The sequence below is a fragment of the Lactuca saligna genome, chromosome 9, assembly GCF_052625555.1.
Source record: "Lactuca saligna cultivar CGN05327 chromosome 9, ASM5262555v1, whole genome shotgun sequence".
NCBI lineage: Eukaryota > Viridiplantae > Streptophyta > Magnoliopsida > Asterales > Asteraceae > Lactuca > Lactuca saligna.
In genome coordinates this window covers 189,797,309-189,816,357 of record NC_136425.1, presented here as the reverse complement: position 1 = coordinate 189,816,357, position 19,049 = coordinate 189,797,309, and the positions used below count along the sequence as shown (strand labels likewise).

Below are 19,049 nucleotides of genomic sequence, written 5' to 3'. Positions count from 1 at the left end.
AATACCCCTTGAGAAGAGAGAGGACACTCCAAAACAGATAAAGGTGGAGGTGATCATGTATTTTCATACATATATATATATTTTTGTGTACAATTTACAAAAGAATCAACATCTTACTTGACTAAACATTTGACCATCCATGGTCAAAGTGTAATTACATATTTGACCTTCTACAAACATGCTCAAACTATGGTAAATTTGACACTTTTTTTTATTTAAAGAGGGACTTTATAGGTTCGATCCACCATCCTCAATATGAACAAATTTCCTTCATTGCCTCTTGATATTCTACAAGAACAATATCAAATCATTGAAGAAAGGGCTAAATGCAAGAAACAACAACATACTTTCATATATTTGTGTATTACAAAATTCTTTTTTCATTTCTTTCTGTTACAATTTACAACATTGTACTTTTAACTTTTAATTTTTTTTTTTTTGTACCTTAACTCTTCATCCAAATATGTTATTTCCAATTGACCACGACCACTTCCACGAGCTCTTATAGGTATCTACAAATCAATACATTTTACTTTCACTTTTTTTTCTTATCAAGGCATTGTACTTTGAAAAATTACCCAATTATAATATTTTAATAAACAAATCAATGAAAGTAAATTGTTATTTCTTGCATTTAACATGTTTAAACCTACCAATCCCAGCACTTTAAAAGCATCAAACTTGACTGCAACCCTTCTTGCATTAAGAGGAACTAAATTAGCCGTAGCCTGAAAAAAATGTATTAGATGATTTTAGTTGTTGTAATTAAAGGATATTAATATTTATTTATTTATTTATTTATAAACACCTGGTTAAAGAATGGCCAAGTTTCCATATTTTGTGCTCTGAGAGTGTCCACATTGATTGCTTGGTAAATCTTTCCATTCGCTCTTAAGATTTTAGGTCTCTACAAAAAAAATGATGGGTAAAATAAAAGTATTTGACTTCTAATGAAAAGACCAAAATACCCTTCAGTGAAATGGAAATCTTGTGTGTGAATAAAATGTCACCTTTGTTTGCAAGATTGATTGAGATGTTGTGTATAGAAGCTCCCATTTTCCATTTAGCAATTCAGATTTATGTGGCTCATTCACCTTATTCACTGCTTCAAGTTTACGCGCAATCTGAGGAATATCAAGGAGGATAAAGTAGTTTCCACAATTATTAAAGTATGATCTTCAAAATGTTTATGCTATGGTATATGTGAAACAGTGAATTCGAATTCCAGTTAAAACATTAGCAAAGAAATAACATTAAATTGCTTCAACAACAGGATTACGAAATCCAAACCTGATCAACGTGCTCCTGTTGTTCAAGAGTAGCATCGGCACCACGATCGAGTGGGGCTATAGTCTCAAGAAGCTCCTGTTTAAGGTTGTTCTCAAACCCATCACTTTTCGTCGACTGAAAGAAAGAAACCCTGGCTCTCTGTAATCTCGCGTTCTTCTCAATTCGATGGCATGAGGGTTTGTGGTAGGATAACGACGATCTTCTGGGTGATGAGTAAATTGATCTGTGTTTGATGGGTGATGAAAGGAAAACGAGATTGTCAACGAAACAAGAAGAACGTTGAAGAAGGGGGAGGTTTGCTGTTAATGGCAGTGGAGGTGAAATCTGGTGACCCATTTTGATATGTGGTTGAAGTCGCGGCAAATTTGTAAGCCTTTTTATTGGGTTTCAGTTTCCGCCATTTTTTTTTATTATTTTCAAAGTATAGGGGCCAAAGGGTAACATTTATCGTCTTTTATGCGCTCTTCCGCTCTTAAATTCTTAGATTTCTCAGAATTACAAGATCAGGGGTTTCATATTCTCTAAATTCAGCTCGACTGAAGTCCATAGCTACCAACTTCTTCAGATTTCTTTGATTAATAACGATTAATGGTCCTCCAGATGCTATGAAAAAGAAATCAACGTCACAACTTTGCACGACTCTTTAAAGTGGGTCAGATTCGTCATTAATTTGTACCCCCAGGTGATTTGAAGAAATCATTCTTCCTAACCTTTTCTTCAACTTGTTCGTTATGTATTGGTTATGATTTTCATCTTATATTTGTGGGCTTGCGATAGATCTTGTGTGATTTCTGTGATGCATAAGACAATTGGACAACATGCATACCAACTGTTTGAAATAATGCCTCATAGAAGAAGTGAGTAGTGCAATACTACATTGGTGTTGGACTAGAAAGAAATCAAGTACAAATTGAAGTGCCATTGTATATGCAAGGCTCTCCAGTAATCACATAAGACTCAAACTAGTTTTCCCTAAGTTCCAAACATGGTAAACAAATGGAACATTTGTAATCTTGACATTAAACCTAGCACTTTTCAAATACAATATCGATCAATGGATGCTAATCTTATATGATCTTTTCTTGTAGCTTGAAGGATCAATGAAAGCTTTGAATTTTCGTTCCCTTATAATTTTCTCAGCCTTTCTACGTGTCTTCTTAATTGTCTATGGAGAATGGCAAGATACTCATATGGAAGTTAGGTATACAGATGTTGATTACCTTGTTTTCTCGGATGCTGCTGCTTTAATAGTTTCTGGAAAATCCCCTTACAAAAGATCCACATATCGTTACTCTCCTTTGATCGCTTTTCTTCTCACACCAAATTCCTTTATTCATCAATCATGGGGAAAGTTTCTCTTTTCTGCTTCAGGTAAACAATTTCTTGAAAAAAAAAAGTTATTGCTTTCATGGAAAAAGAGCATCTTATGGGTCATTATTTGTCTTGAAAATGCAGATTTACTTGTGGGCTACTTTATACGTAAGATTCTAAAGCTTCGTGGAGTGCCTGAAAATTTATGCATTTACTCTGTAATTGTTTGGCTTTTCAACCCTTTCACTTTCACAATTGGAACACGTGGCAACTGTGAGCCCATTGTTTGTGCCATTATCTTATGGGTCATTATTTGTCTTATGAAAGGTACAATCACTATATAATCAAATTCTTGATTTTAGTTCTTCCTATTACAATATTCTACTTTGAAAAATCAATATTTTAATTTGTAGGTAATCTTTTTCAAGGTGCAATTTGGTATGGGGTTGTTGTACACATGAGAATCTACCCGATAATTTACGCCCTTCCAATTGTCATAATTCTTGATCCTTCCCATTTCAAGCCCAATAAAAAGCCCATTATCACAAACTGGAATTCAAAACACCACAAAACACATCTCACTTCGGGCCCCACCAAATCTTTCAATCCCTTTTCAAGATCAAGAATCTTGTTTTCGCTGACGTCAGCATCCGTATTCTTCCTTTTCACGGGAATATTCTTTTATTTATACGAATGGGAGTTCTTACACGAGGCCTTGTTGTACCATTTAACACGAACGGATCCTAGACATAATTTTTCCATTTATTTTTATCATATTTATTTGAATTATGAACGCCAGTTTTCGGTTTTGGAAAAACTCGTCTCCTTTTTGCCTCAGTTGATGGTGCAGCTTCTTCTGGTGTTCCGCTTCGTGCATGATTTTTCCTTCTGTTTCTTTGTTCAGACTGTTGCGTTTGTTGCATTTAATAAGGTAAAGAAACTAATAGAAAGAAATTAATTTAATTTAATTTAATTTTTTTATTTTTTTGATATGATGATATAAATATGTGATATTGTTGTTATTTACAGGTGATAACAGCTCAGTATTTTGTGTGGTTCTTCTGTCTGTTGCCATTGATACTGCCATGGACAAAAATGAAGCTCAAATGGGAAGGTGTTTTCTGTGTATCCTTTTGGATTGGAGCTCAACTTCATTGGCTGTTTTGGGGTTATATGCTTGAGTTCAAGGGCAAACAAGTCTTTTTACAGCTTTGGGCAGCAAGCTTATTGTTCTTTGCTGCTAACACTTATGTCATGATCACTATCATCCTCCGACACACGTATTCTCCTGTTTTTAACCTCTCACAGAAAACCATGTGAGTGAAGCAAACCTAAGATTTATCATGGAAAGGGTAAAATCGTCATTTTTACTCGCATGGTTTGCTAATGATTAGAACAAGAGAGAACATGTTGTACTTGTATTATTGATGAGCATTCAATAGTACACATTGAGTTTGTTGAGATTTAGGGGATTTCAGTCGAAATACTCCAATCCAACTCCATTTCCTAACACTAAAAATGGAAAGTTTCACATGTCAATTTTAGTTCTACAAGTTTGATGTTTATACTTTATATACATTGCTAGTTTATTTTCTGTTATTCGATGATTAAGTTTATATATTTTTTATATTAGTTTAATTATATGGTTACATTTTAAATTAATAAATGCTTTAAATATATTTAAGCACTTGAATACTTTGTAAAAATTTGTCAATGTGTAATGAATGTAATTTTTTTTTATTTAATAAAACGTTTGTTTCAATAATCTAATGATTAATTCCATTGTAATGATGTATTATATATGGATTATTTATGTACTTATATAATTTATAAAGTTTTTGTAACAAAAAAGATGTTAGACAACTTTATAAAAACCTAATAAATGGAAGGGGTCTTTTTTAAATGAGAAATTAAATATTCTCCTATTTTTTGTTTAGATCAATCATTCTATCTATTTAAATAATAACATGTGTCATATTGATATACAAAAATATTATTAAATGAGAATTAAATGTTACAATGTCACTATTTAACTGGGTAAAATGATTTGTAGAAACAAAAAGTAGGAGGATAAATGACTATATATGTATATCATGTGAATTAATAGTGGTTATACATCAATATTAGATAATGGTTTAAGTCTCTTAAACTTTTCTAATTGTTTTCATTGCATTTCGAGCTCCTCACCTTAGCGTTTTCTAGAAAAAAATTATGTGTTGGTCCTATAGTTTGTCAAAACATGTTAGTCGACAACAATTAAGAGTCACCGGCTTGATCATTGTAGTTTCTATTTTTGCGTGGTTGGTCCTTTAGACATGTAAAATAACTATCATATCATTTTTAAGTTATGTTAAAAGAAAATAAAAAAACCAACCCCTTCCGAATAAAACCCTATTAGACCATCTCCATCCCCTCCTCTATCTCTCTCCATCTTTGTTCTCTCCATCATGGGGAATTATCGTTTCAGAGTGCAAAGTTCATTGTCATTTCAGGTAGCCATTATCTTCATCGTATTCTCCGTCACTTTAGGCGGTGTTCATTGAAGTTCTTATGTGTTCTTTGCCAATGGTGGTTATATATCTCTCAAACTACCATCTCCGACTTCTGGATTATGGTTTTGTGTGTAGCTTTCCGTTTTAGAGTTTTGTGTGTGGTTTTCGTTTTAGATTTACCATTCTCCATCTTATTTTCAAGAAAGAACAAACACATCACTAATTTGATTTCTTGATTAAGGTTTCATTTTAGATATGTGAATAGCAACAAACCCGTTTCTTCATCTTTGTTTTGGACGTGTGTTATGTTCTTGGGTCACTAAACAATATTTATTAGAGGGGGAACATAGTTAGATGGAGTTTTTGTGTGTATGTGTTTGGTAGGTGGTTCGTTAGGTGGTGACTGAAGGTGGTGGTGATGGTCGGTGGTTGTGGTAGAATTCATATCATCATATAAAATATATAAAATAAAAGATAAATTTAAAACCGAAAAAATAATAAAAAATCAAATAAGAGTAAAATAGTAATTTTAGATCAATTATAAAACAATATAAAACCACAATGGCCAACCATCCAAAAATGAAACCACATGACTAATCACATAGTGGTTATCATAATTGTACTCAACTAACATAGTTTGACAAAGGACATGACCATTCATGTAATTATGTTTGTTTTCTATGATACATGTTAATATTTTGTTTTATGCTTGTGAGTTCATTTTTTTTATCTATAACATTGTATCCTTACTTTTCTTTTTTTCTTTTTTTTTTTTAGCCATAATCATAATAATTAGAGTAAACTAGAGTTTTGGTTCTTATGGTTTGCCTAAAGCATCACTTTTGGTTCTAGTATTGTGATTTTTGCACTGTTTGGTAACAACCTTGGTCCTTGGTACCAGTGTTGTAAAACTCGCCGAGTTTGCCAATTACTCGTCCCCTTATCGAGGCGAGTTACAGAATCACTGTACTCCCCGATCGATCTCTTACTGAAACGAATAGTGTTGTAAAACCCGACCATTGTGTGTTTTTCAGTTTTTGTGTATTCTGTAGCATCCCAAAAATCACAATAAATGTTAACTTTTCAAAAACAACCAATTTCATCCATAAAGTGTTTATAAAATCATTGTTTCAAAAGTATTATTCAAAATAAGAGTATACCAAGATCCAATGTCATAAAAAAAACAGGAAGATGTGCACGATCACGCCTTCGCTTTCGATCCTCTGAAGTACCTGAAACAATAAACTGAAAACTGTAAGCCAAATCTTAGTGTGTTCCCCCAAAGTACCAACACACAACAAATAACAACATATACTAGGTCCACAACTAAAAGAATAGATTACCCCTGAGCCCACAGTATGAGTCTGGCTTGCCTAATGAGCCCATAACTCATATCTAGCTTGCTCTCGAGCCTACAACGTAAGTTTGGCTTGCCTTCCGGGCCCATAATTTATGTATGGCTTGCTCCTGGGTTTGTTGGCTACAACACAAAGCAGTACTACCTCAAATCAACCATACTATGTCGATATATACGTAACATATAAAATATATCCAACAACAAATAAACATATAACCATGATACATAATCCAGTTGGCCGACATTGGTGCCTTCGACCTACGAGTATAGTGAGGAAAACTCACCTCTTACTATGAACAAATAGCTAAATAGGTCTCTGCTTTGAATCCTAACTCTACGTGTCACCTAATCATCAAATAGTGAGCACTATCAATTACCACTCAAAATATCTAAAATACCCTTAGGTCAACTTGGCCAAAACAAGTTAACGTTAAATATTCAAACTTGGTCAACACAACCGAGTACAATTGGTGTACTCAGCTTATACGTCTGGCGTACACGAGTTGACTAAAAAACGCGATGATTGACCACGAACGCCCAACGCTCACGTCTAAGTCCTTTCCTTTGTTGGATTATGTGTCTAATCTCATAACTATATTTGGTATGTACTTGACCCGGTTGTAGCATGGTCCTTTTGGGTTGCCTTCACCAAAGCAACTTGACTAGATGAATTATAGATAAAAAGGATAAATGTGGTTTATTAATATATTATATGAATAATATATTAAAGACAAAACTTCAAAAATGGTCCCTGTGGTTTTCAAAAAAATCAAGTTTAGTCCCTAAGTTCAAAAAACCTCACGGATCGTCCCTGTGGTTTCAAAACTTTTAACATTTGGTCCTTCCGGCTAACTCCGTTACCATTTAGCCGTTAATTCAGGGGCATTTTTGGCATTTCACTACACAGGGACCATTTATGAGGTTTTCTATTACTTTTTTTAAATAAAAAATAAATAAAATTTAATATGCTTGGGTCCCACCCTCTCTCTCTCCCCCTCTCTCTCTCTATCTCTCTCGTGAATCTTGTCGACACGATTTCGGTGATCTTCAGATAAACCCACAGAAGACTTGATAATTGTAGAAGCGGAGTAGTTTCATCTCAAATTGTTCCTCAGACACTGAAATTCGAAGATAATTTTACATTTCTGTATCTAATCATGGCGGCTTACAAAGCCGACTGTGACTACGGTCATCTGTTCAATTTAGTTTTGATCGGAGACTCTGGTGTCGGTAAATCGAACTTGCTTTCTAGATTTGCTAAGAACGAGTTCAACCTCGAATCAAAGTCAACTATCAACGTCGAATTCGCTACCAGAAGTATCCATGTTGATGATAAAATTGTCAAGGCTCAGATTTGGGATACTGTTGGACAAGAAAGGTTCATTTCTCTCATGAACTTTTGCATCTGTGTATACTATGCATCTATGTATCCGTCTACAAGTTTCTTTTTTGTTTCAATGTTTGGAATCTTGGATTCCTATGTAGAATAGTTCCTTATCACCAATCTCGTTGCGCACGGTGGCGGTCCTAAACTACTGAATATAGTCGTCTCTGTCGCTCCTTGTGGCCATTGTCTTCAGTTCCTCCAAGAACTTCGAGGAGTTTCCAAAACTCAGATTGTAGTCATAGATCAACCACTAGAAAACCCTGATTACACATCTCTAGGAAACCCCGATTACAAACCGTCAATATATGCATCTTGACACCAGTAGGGTCTGTGGATAAATAAAGGGAATTACAAACCGATTTCATCGATCTTACCTAACCTGATTACAAATCGACTTCATTAGGTACCTACGTTTTTAAAAGGAGAAGAATGGAAGAGATAGCATACGTGATTGGAGGTTCTTGTTTAAATCCATGTTGTCCTTTACATATCAATTCTCCAAAAGCATAGAAAGAATCTGGAAGCACTCAACATGCAAATGGGTATGGTGTGTAGGTTCCTTTCGAAACTGGTCTGGTGTGGAGTCCGATAGCTGAGGAATGAATGCAAGATGCCAACATAAAATCTGGGTGGTAGATTCTCGAAGATGAAAGGTCTCGTTGAAGATAATATCACCACCATTGATCCTGATTTAGATAAAGGAAAATATGTAATCATTGTTCTTCCAGTAAATGGTAAAAAGACACAATAAGGAAGATAGGATTTTTAGTTGAACCTGAGCCATTGGAGGAATTACAAACTGATGAAGTTGAAAATTTTGGGGCTTCTTCCTACACATGCTTCTGATTGGGTTTCTTCTTTTCCAACTGCACATGAAGTTGGGTATTCCTATGCTGCCATGGTTTTTTCCAACAAACATGAACAAAAACGGAGGTGTAGCAACCCTACTTGTATCCAGGTTCCGGCCAAGTCGATATGACCTGCTCCTCCACCTATACTTCGAGTTTTTTTTGTTGAAGATCCAAAAAGAAGGTGATGCTTCATCAGAAGAGCCGTCGACTGTATAGTTTCTTGATTCACGAGAGAGAGAGAGAGAGAGAGCGAGAGAGAGAGAGAGAGAGAGAGAGAGAGGGGGGAGAGAGAGGGTGGGACCCAAGCATATTAAATTTTATTTATTTTTTATTTAAAAAAAAGGTAATAGAAAACCTCATAAATGGTCCCTGTGTAGTGAAATGCCAAAAATGCCCCTGACTTAACGGCTAAATGGTAACAGAGTTAGCCGGAAGGACCAAATGTTAAAGTTTTGAAACCACAGGGACGATCCGTGAGGTTTTTTGAACTTAGGGACTAAACTTGATATTTTCGAAAACCATAGGGACCATTTTTGAAGTTTTGTCTATATTAAAAGAGAAATCATATTGTTTAATTAATATTGGTCAAGAATTAATTAGGAATTAATTTTGTGATCAAAAGATATTAATTAAACTTGGGGGACTGATATTGTAATTATTAGATAGTTGTAAAGTAGGCTGAGGAAACTCTAAAGATAGGGTGGACGAATTCTTGTGGATAAGGCCTTAAGAATTCGTCCAAGGAAAGGATTCCTGAAGGATTTTATGGGCTGCTTAGAGCCTAAGTAACCGGATAAGTGTTTAACTGAAACCCTAACTCCTCACTTATATATAGGGACCCTAGGCATCATATTTTCGGCTAACCCTAACCTTAGAAGGATTGCTATAGCCGAAAATCACCTCCCTCCTCTCTCTCTTACATTCTTCCAATTGACTTGGTGTTTGTGATCGATTAGAGGTATTACATTTGTGATACTAAGCTCTCTAAGTCAAGGATCTTCAAGCTTTAATTGAAAAGTAATCATCTAAATTTGTATTAGTTATTAGTTTCTATTTTTTTATGCTAGATCTAGGGTTTACAAGCTTTGGATGATTTGCATGTACAATTAGAAAAACCTAGATCCAAAGCTTTAGGGTTTGCATGTGTACCATAGGATTGATGTAATGCTCAAAACCCATCATCCTTTCCATTAAGAGCTTAATCCTTACGCTCTTTTGTCTATAATCCAGATCCAACCCTAAAATAACATCCATAACCATAAAGTTTCCCACTTTGTGGTCTTGCATGGCCATTAAGTGCCCAAACACAAAACCATAACTTCTTAACCAATTAAGACCTTGTAACTCATGCATGGAAGGGAAATAATGATTAATACCACATTTTTATGCTTCTAAACACCCCAAAACGTCTGAAAGGACAACTTAAATGGATTGTAGTAGCTCATACTCAAAATACCAAACTCATGGGACCAAAAGAACACAAACTTCATGGCTAAACTAGTTCTGAGCTTATTTAAATGTTTTATGGATTTGAAGCATATGTTGGACTAAAGCTTCTAAACTCTAAATCTACTAGATACATATTTATACAATAATCTAAAATGCGGCTTAGATTATTATATGTAAACCCACCAAGACAGGTTCTTTTATTTTTGTGAAAGTTAAGTAAGCAGAAAGCAAGCTTCTAATGACAAAGCGAGTAGGAGGTACATGGAACTTGAAGCAGCTCAAGAGCCACAACCTGGTGTAGTTATAATTGACACAGTTTTAACAAGGATTGTTAAACTTGAATAATAGACATTCACAAACACAAATTGTTTTCATTAGTGGTAGAAATCATCTATGACTTGAGAAATGTGGAATCTTTCATTGAGGAGCTTTTCTTGATGGTTTCTGGAAAATCCATCAAATACCAAGATGCTATGTGAGATATTGAATTTGATAAATGACTTAGAGTCATGAACATGAGATGTAATCCATGTATAATTATCAAGTATGGTCTTGATTAACCTTCCTCCCCATATACAGTCTAGAAGGAGTAAGCGATTCTTCTAGAAAGAATACATTACATGGATAACTATACACGTTTAAAGCATGACCTGTTATAAAAGGATTTTCTCATACTCATGTCATTGACTATGGTCCTCGTCATACTTATGACATTGACTATGATCAAACATTTTTCAAAAGTGTCTATGATTAGATCAACATGGATATTATTTACTTTAAATTCATATTCTTAATATGAGATATAACAAATAGATTTCAAGAAATAATGTTTTTCTTAATAGAATACTATTAAAAGATATCAATATAGATTAACTTGGAAGTTTTCTTAACCCATGTTATCCTAAAAAATGTGTAAAACTTTAGATCCACTTGGGGATATAAAGTAAACATCTCAAGGTTGCAATCATCATTTTAATATAAAACCACAAGGTATATGCTTTTATATCAAAATGAATAGAACATGTGTGTTTACTAAGAACTAGTGGGAGCATATTGATATTCCTAATATTGTATGAATGAGACATACTTAATCATGAGAAATCCCATTCTGACCATTCCAGGCCTTTTCACCTCGACTCAGAATGTGTTTCTAAAATGAAAGACTTAGGAAAAACAAGATACATTCTTGGAATGTAAAATCAATAGAGATAGATAAAATGAATGTTAAAAGTTTTATATATTTTTGCATATATGGACAATATCTTTGAAATGGATCAAGATACACAATTCCTTTAGAGGAATCTTGGTATCGTCACATGACACTAAGTTTGATCCAACCTCAAAAGGACCTAGCTCATAGGTTTGAACTAATTGAAATGATTTATATTCGATTTGCTTGGCAAATAAATCCATCATTTATGCCATATTATGCATAAGACCAGGTATATGATCATGTTATGATTTCTTAGAAGAACCAAGTGAATGTATAAGAGATAACTAGTTTAGAATAAAATATTCATGTAATGAGCTACATAAGATTCTGATTTCTAAGAAAATATAGATAATTATGAATTATAATTGGATTATGACTTCATTGTGGGATGAAGAGTAATTTAAGTTGGAATGAGGTCCAAGTAAAACAAAATGATACAATCTAATATAAAATAAGAATACACCACTTTAGAATTTGAAATCTAATATGATTAGATGAATGAGTTCATTAAAAAAACTATGTTGAATTCTGCTATTCAAGGATCACATAGAAATCTTTGTGGCTTCGAGAGTATACTTAATCAATCTAAGAGACTTTATGTCATGAAAGAAAAACAATCATATACTCAAAGGTATTTAACTATACGTAAGGTAAAGTCAAATATAAAGATGATAGTATTCGCAGAATTCACAAAGATTAAGTTTAGTTGAACCCATTAATAAAGTCCTTCTTTTGAGCTAAGTATGAATGGCCACACTTTAGCTATAAGACTTTATTATTCTAGAAATGGGATTTTGATTTGGATTTAGTATTTGGATATTGGAACATTATAACAACTATTATATAATGTTTTGATATATTGGGATATGATCATAATGTCAATACTTGTTGTGTTCTATATTAACATGTTTAATACATGAATAATCTTATTATTCTAAAGGTTCATAGCAGGTTATAAATGTGGGTGCAATTATGAAGTAAGACTATATGAATTAGATTGGTTGACTTTCACCATATGAAATTAGGCAATGGGTTGTAACCAAGTTTTATAGGTACTTGTTAGAGAACTAGTATTGAATTTACATGCATCAAGATCATCTTATGGATCGCTATCATGAATGATACTTGATTAAAAGGTATTGTCTTTGTATCCTTAACACTTGCAATACATAGTGGGACTTAAGTGTAAGGAGTGTTGTGCTTTGATATGGTCAAATGTTGCTTAGTTATAAAAGCCATTTTTAGGTATAATGTGAACTATGAAAGAGGCTTATGTAGTCAATATGGGATTTGTTCCTCTTATGTGTTGAGAGTTAGACATCTAAGACGCCTTACCAAAAGTTGAACACCCAATGAGATTGATCGCGATCCGTATGTCATGTTCAATATGATGTCTGTGACAACGGGATAACCGATAAACTTACCTTATACACCAATTGTAGCTTTGAGTCTCTGGAGAATTAGGTGTTGATAGAATGTCACAAAGTCATATGTTGATGGGGCAGTAAAATATTGCTAGACGTTCACCACTAATATCAGTTTAATATGAGTCTTGCGCAAGTGGGAGATTGAAATATCTAGTTGCTCAAGAGTCATATTAAAATGATATTACTAACTAACATATGATCTTAAAGGTTCCAACAACAACTTGATACTATTGATTATTTATTAGAAATTGATTCTACTAAATATTCAATAAACTCTTATAATTAACCAGAAATTATTTAATTCATGGAAATATTAATTTTCATTAGCAAGTAACATAATATATATCATATGGTATGATTTATTAAGTCATGTACATTATTTTAGACTAGTAAGACTTTTATCTTTTAACCAAAAACCAAAGTTTATATTTTATAAAAGAAGTTTACAAAATTTATAAACTTTTGTCTTCTTTTATATCTTTATAAGAATGAATAAAAGAAGCATGACCTTTTCATTATTTTAAGTAAAAGAAAACATGGCTTAAAGGTATGCGGAACATTAGGGCATGTAGGTCTTAAAAATGTTAAGACCTTAAGGGTATTACCTTTGTTTTAATACCATAACATGGGGCTTTCCTTTTGGCATGCTTAAGGCATGAAAAAACTGTAGCTCCTCCAACTTTTTCTTATTCTTCTCTTTCAAAGTGTTGGAGGTTATTTGTTGCTTGAATTTTTTCTCTCTTTAAGTCATATTTTGGTGTGCACTTAAAACTTAAGAGCTTAAGAGTTTAATGACTAGCATCATCATCAAGTTGGATTATTGTTGGTGTCCACAAAGGAAAGAGTTCTACTCACATTCTACATCAACTTCCTAACCTCCCATTGAGGATTCAAAGGCTACATAGGTTTTTATGTTTTTCTTCTTCTTAGGTTGTTGTTATCTTTCCAAACTTTGCAAGAAGATCCTTGGTGGGTTATAAATTTGTTTATGTTCTTTCGAAATCTCAAGTCTTCTTTTTGCCAAATTTTCTAGTTTATGAAACTAATTTTGAAATAAAACCCAATAAAGAGTGCATTCATATGCTCTCTTTGAATCATGCAAGAAAATCTTAGTTTTTTTGGCTTGTTTTAGATCTAGGGTTTATGTTAGGGACTTGCATGGCCATAATGTTTAGAATTATATCCACTAAGAACCTACCTAGATGGTTTTTGGAAAGTTATAGACACTAACTTAACGGATTAAGCACTTAATAAGAAGTGGTTGTTTTGCCAAAGAAGCTGGACACAACCAAGGCTTGGTCGTGACACAAAAGTTGGTCTGGTTCGCTACTATTTTGGATTGTAGTGGTCGCAATGTGTTTATTGTTGAACGTTGACTTTTTGGCCGGTTTTACTTTTGGTCAACCTTTTATTGACATGGAGTTTTGGATTGATGTTTAACCTCTTGGTGGTAATGGTTAATGAAATGCGCTAATGGTGAATTTAGGTGGCTTGTGCTAGTCGGTTTGTTTGAGGAGTCTTGCGTGTAATACTTGGACTTCTAGATCCACGTGAGTTTTCTTATTATATTATGTGTGACATTATATGTCTTGTGTGTGGTATGATGCTTGTGTACTGTTAGTGTACATATATGTGATTAGACTAGAGTAGTCGTTTGTTATGGTATGTGACATGTTAAAGGGGGTGAATGGATTATAGTTGGGAGCCTGCAGGTCAGATGGGATGATGGTTGTGTATCTACAGGCCCACTGAGGTGTTGGTTATGAGCTTTTAGGCTCAAATGGAATTATGGTTAGGAATCTACAAGTCTGTTAGGACGATGGTTGTAAGCCTATATGTCTACTAACGTGTTGGATGTGAGCTTATAGTTGGTATGCAATGTGTGTGCATGTGATGAAAGATGTGGTATACTAAGGAATTCACGAAGTTTTGTACTTACTTGCTATGTTTTTTTTTTTTCGAGGTGGTTGTTACAGGTGAGAAAGGGAAGAGCGCGACGTGACTGTACTCTTATTTTGTTAATGATTTTGAGACTTTCACTTAACGGATTATGTTTTTATGATATTTGAAACCCAATGGATATTCATGTTACTTTTAAGAGAATGGTTTTGGTTGTTTAAATTATGCTTAAAAAGAAAATTTGGTCGAAAATTTGAGACATTACAAAATTGATCGATGTCAGTGTTATTTTGTAGTTTGATGAGCAATGATTCTTCCATTTTCAACCAATAGCAGTGAACCTTGTCATGATACACCACTGATTGTGTAATGCTTCAAGCATTCCCAGGGCCAACTTATTTATGTCTACTCATTCGATATAATTAACAATAGGTTTAATGTAAAAACATTATGGGGAAAATGTGAAATAACCCACATGAACGACTATGATGATGAAATACATGGCATTGTAAAAACCATAAAGCTCAAATGGAGGTGTTACTGTCCTTGAGTCTCAAATATGTCATTGTTGCTTTCTTGTTGTCATTTTCTCAAAGAATGCAACATGATACCGTTTTTGTGTTTGCAATCAAATTTGGAGGGAATTTGTGGGTAAGAAAGTTAAAATTGCAAACTTATTTATAGGCTAATCCAGGATAATAAAAAGTCTTTGGAGTTAATTGGTTGGATAATAAAAAGACTTTGAATTTTAATGATTTTTTTTTCCACATAATTGTTTTCACATTGCAGGTTTCAAGATGTGATGGTGGTTGTGTTTGTGTTGTTGTGGAGATTCTTATGCCAAAGTGTCTTGTGTATAAATTACAGTTTTTACAAAAATAGTCAATGTATAACATTTTTTTTGTTTATGTGGTATAAGGCAATATTGTTACTTTTAAAAGATTTAACACCCATTCGGTTAGCCTTGTTAAGTCCGAGGACCGATGGTGTTACCAAACAGTGCAAGTGCAATAGGGACCATCCAATCATCCATGATCAAATCATAATACAAATGCAATAACCATAATAACTGTATATAAAAAAAAAAAAAAACCTAACCAAATCATATGTTAAATTATTTCTATAAGTTATGTTTAATATTCTCAATTTACAATAAATAAACTCTAATTAACCGGATCATATGTTAAAGTTAATATAAACGAAAGGTAAGATTTCAATCAACATCATAAACAAGTTTATAATGATGCCTTGTGAACTTGTGCTATATCAACACCGGTTTCCGAAACCTCATTTTTCATTTTTAATATTTTTGAAACCATAAATTCTTTACACTTGGACACCGAATCAATCAATGCCAATAACTCATCACCACACATTTCAACTTCTTCTTCATTTCGCATCATTGTTTCCTTTAACTTCACTTTTGAACTCTTCACAAATGCATAACACACATTATTGTTTATTTCAAATAATTAACATAAAAGTAAATAAATGAATTGAGGAATTACCCTAACAAGTTCACGAGCTTCTTTTTCAACAACATCCACTTTATGAGACTCGACCTCAAATTTCTCTACCAATTTCCGAGCTTCCATAGCACATTGTGAGTTGTAATCTTGTGTTTCTTTCTTTATCAAGTTTATTCGTGTTTCCACTTGATCAATAATAAAAATGCACTTACATTTCCTCAATGATCGCAATATGCAACAAGTTATTCTCCACAATCAAACATTCCCAAATGTTTTCAAAAAAAAGTACTTATAAACAGCAATAGTTGGGACTTACTTCCTCAATTCGTGATTTTAGTACAAGAATACGATTTCTTTTTGCATCAATCTTTGCATTAATGTCACGGGATGATTGTTGAAGATATTTCAAACTTTCAAGATTTTCCATTGAACTTCTCTTTACATCATCACTAGCAGACTTTAGTGCAGGTTTCAGTGTTGACTTATAATCCATCCCAAGAACCTCAACAGGTGTTAACCCTTTTGCATTCAGATCATATTGGAAGCCATTTCCTAGTTTCAACCTAAAAGAAACCAGAAATATCAATAAGGTTGTGATAATTGATAAAGATCATTCATATTTCAAAAAAAGTGTACCTCTGTATAGTATGGTTGCATTCAATCTGAAGTGCTTCGAGCTCCTTTAAGTTTGTCCCCATGGCAGCATCAAGATCCCAATACGTTTCCTCCCATTTGTTCCTTTCAATCTCTGCCTCTTCAATATCTCTTTCCACTGATTGTAACTCTCTCTTCAACCTCTCTGCTTCTCTCATATTCATACCCTGTTCTTCCACTTTCTTCTTCATCTCTTCATTCTCCTCACACATCCTAATCCTCTCCTCTGTTTTAATTCTCAATTCCTTCTCTTTTTCTTCCATTAGCTTCTCCATAGCCACAACATGTGTCTGCAACTGTTCGATTAATTCATTGAACTTCTTAATATCCTTTTCCAGCATCCTCTGTTCCTCCTCTTTTGATTCCCTCAGTGATGGCCCAGACTTTATTGACTCTAGCTTTGCCTCCAAATCCTTCACATTTTCCAATTTCATCTTTATATTCTCCTCCAGAAAGCTTTTCTCCTGTTATCAACGTTTTAGGAACCCAAATCAACGACCTTTTATTAGGTATTTTGATTAAACGAAGAAAACTGACATTATTACCTGTTGTAACTTCTCCATGATATTTTCATCATCGTATCCCCTTAAGCAATCCATGTAAGTATTCAGAGTATAATAGAACAGACTGTCTCCCGAAATTGACTGTGATTGAATGGAATTTACAAGGTGCTCGTTGTACAATGCAATCTGTACAAGCCAATGAAGAATCGCTAAAACAGTAGGAAACACGTGATCAGTTCCTGGGGATTTTAAGGCCGACTTGCTAATCTTAATCGGGCAATTCAAGTATTTCAAAACCATAAGCAAATCATCCTCCATCTTATTACTAGGCAGATAATCGAGACGCGCGAGAACGAATTTTAGGGTGTCGTTGATGTCTTTGCTGGTTGGGAGAGATTTAAGTTTAAAGGAGATCGGGAAGGAGCGTTCGGAGAGGTAGGAATTGATGGCGGAGATAGCGTGGCTTTGGTTGGAACGGTTTTTAATGACGACGGCGGAGGATGAACGGCGGTAATTAACGCCAGCAGAGTAGCAAGAAGAGGGACGGCTACCGGAGAAAATACCCTCAGAATCTCGGCAGGTTCCTCCGCCGCCGACATTGAACTTCAATGGATCTACAGGTGTTGGAGTCGAGAGGCGGTGGTCGGGTACAAAGCCCTCCGTTAGAGGGTGGCGTCCGGTGGGGCCTCTCATTTGATCACTTTTCTGAAATCGTTTTTTTTTCCCGCCCTGGAGATTTTTGAATTAGTTGATACCGGCAAGGTATAAATAGCCACGATTCTGTGTAAATATGATTACGATAATAAGTAATAACATATATATGGTAACAAATAATATAAAGTTACAAAAAAAGTATATTGGTTGTTAAGATCTCGTATTGTTCTTAAAATGTTAAGATGTTAGTAGAAATGATGTAGATACGAGAAAAAAAAAATTCATAGTATCCTTGATTAGGATTTTAAAATCTTAACTTGATTTGGATCTCACATCTTTGGTCTTTATCTAAACCTCAAAAATTCATCCATTGAACTTGAAATCCAAAATCTTAGATTGCAAAAGGTCTTATACAACATCATTATTTCATTAAGCTTATTTCAAATTAAGTAGTGTATTGTTACAGCCATATAATTTCATTGTGATCTAATGCTTTAGTATCACCATTTCTACTAAAGATGTTTTCTTTGCGGTATGCAACAACAATATGTATGGTTAATGCACCAAAAATTAAAGTTAATCCCACCACCAATGTCTTGATCAAAATGCATAAGCTATGATGGGTACCACACAAACAATACCTTGTGAGAAAATTTGGAAACTAGTTTTGTAGGATCTTCCAATCATGATCTTGCAAAATGAAAAACGATTTTAAAATAAGATCTCGATCTTGAAACTTGAAAAAGGTCATTAAACTAAATGAGTGTTGTGAAAATGTAATCGTTTTTTAAGCGGCCATTATAACCGGTAGTAATAGGTTTTCTAGGTTTTTGAAGTCACGGTAGCATGTGACATGTCTAGACGGAAACATTTGGGTAGGGTGATAATTCTCGATACGACACGAAAGATAACACGAACTCAACACGCAAATGAACAAATATAGGTCGGAGATTGCAACCCGATTAATTAAATGAGTAATGTTAGGGCCCAAACTTTCAACATTAAAATGATCCATTTATGTATATGAAATTTCTTTTACTCTTTTAGTTAAACTAAACATGCCCAAAACAAAAAATAATTTTTTTTTTGGGTT

General features: G+C 33.9%; 3 protein-coding genes and 1 long non-coding RNA gene across 7 annotated transcripts; 2 read left to right on the top strand and 2 right to left on the bottom strand.

Annotated features, from left to right (window-relative positions):
* Nucleotides 1–44: 44 nt before the first annotated feature.
* LOC145017327 (putative plastid-lipid-associated protein 4, chloroplastic) lies at nt 45–1,626 on the bottom strand. 2 transcript variants are annotated; one of them, XM_078975373.1, is made up of 6 exons: nt 1,291–1,626; nt 1,011–1,124; nt 809–907; nt 654–728; nt 445–512; nt 45–288 (listed from the first exon to the last, which is right to left on the bottom strand). In XM_078975373.1, exons 1-6 carry the CDS (start codon nt 1,624–1,626, stop codon nt 216–218), a joined length of 765 nt encoding a protein of 254 aa, XP_078831499.1. In that variant the 3' UTR covers nt 45–215. The 2 variants fall into 2 exon arrangements, with proteins under 2 accessions (XP_078831499.1, XP_078831500.1); XM_078975374.1 differs by lacking the exon at nt 445–512.
* Nucleotides 1,627–1,831: 205 nt separating this feature from the next.
* PNT1 (mannosyltransferase family protein) lies at nt 1,832–4,239 on the top strand. Of its 3 annotated transcripts, XM_078975372.1 has the most exons (6): nt 1,832–1,972; nt 2,068–2,278; nt 2,379–2,661; nt 2,746–2,928; nt 3,015–3,532; nt 3,631–4,239. In XM_078975372.1, the coding sequence occupies exons 2-6, from the start codon at nt 2,276–2,278 to the stop codon at nt 3,919–3,921; spliced, it is 1,278 nt and encodes a 425-aa protein (XP_078831498.1). In that variant the 5' UTR covers nt 1,832–1,972; nt 2,068–2,275; the 3' UTR covers nt 3,922–4,239. The 3 variants fall into 3 exon arrangements, with proteins under 3 accessions (XP_078831498.1, XP_078831496.1, XP_078831497.1); XM_078975370.1 differs by having other exon boundaries at nt 2,379–2,928; XM_078975371.1 differs by lacking the exon at nt 2,068–2,278 and having other exon boundaries at nt 1,834–1,972; nt 2,379–2,928.
* A 3,205-nt stretch (nt 4,240–7,444) lies between these two features.
* Nucleotides 7,445–14,821, top strand: LOC145018005 (uncharacterized). The gene is made up of 2 exons (XR_013666769.1): nt 7,445–7,828; nt 8,241–14,821. It is a non-coding gene; the product is annotated as an uncharacterized LOC145018005 (long non-coding RNA).
* Nucleotides 14,822–15,643: 822 nt separating this feature from the next.
* Nucleotides 15,644–18,015, bottom strand: LOC145017048 (kinetochore protein NDC80 homolog). Its single transcript, XM_078975152.1, has 6 exons — nt 17,345–18,015; nt 16,782–17,263; nt 16,458–16,708; nt 16,185–16,330; nt 15,924–16,106; nt 15,644–15,745 (listed from the first exon to the last, which is right to left on the bottom strand). Exons 1-6 carry the CDS (start codon nt 17,993–17,995, stop codon nt 15,644–15,646), a joined length of 1,815 nt encoding a protein of 604 aa, XP_078831278.1. The 5' UTR covers nt 17,996–18,015.
* Nucleotides 18,016–19,049: the final 1,034 nt, after the last annotated feature.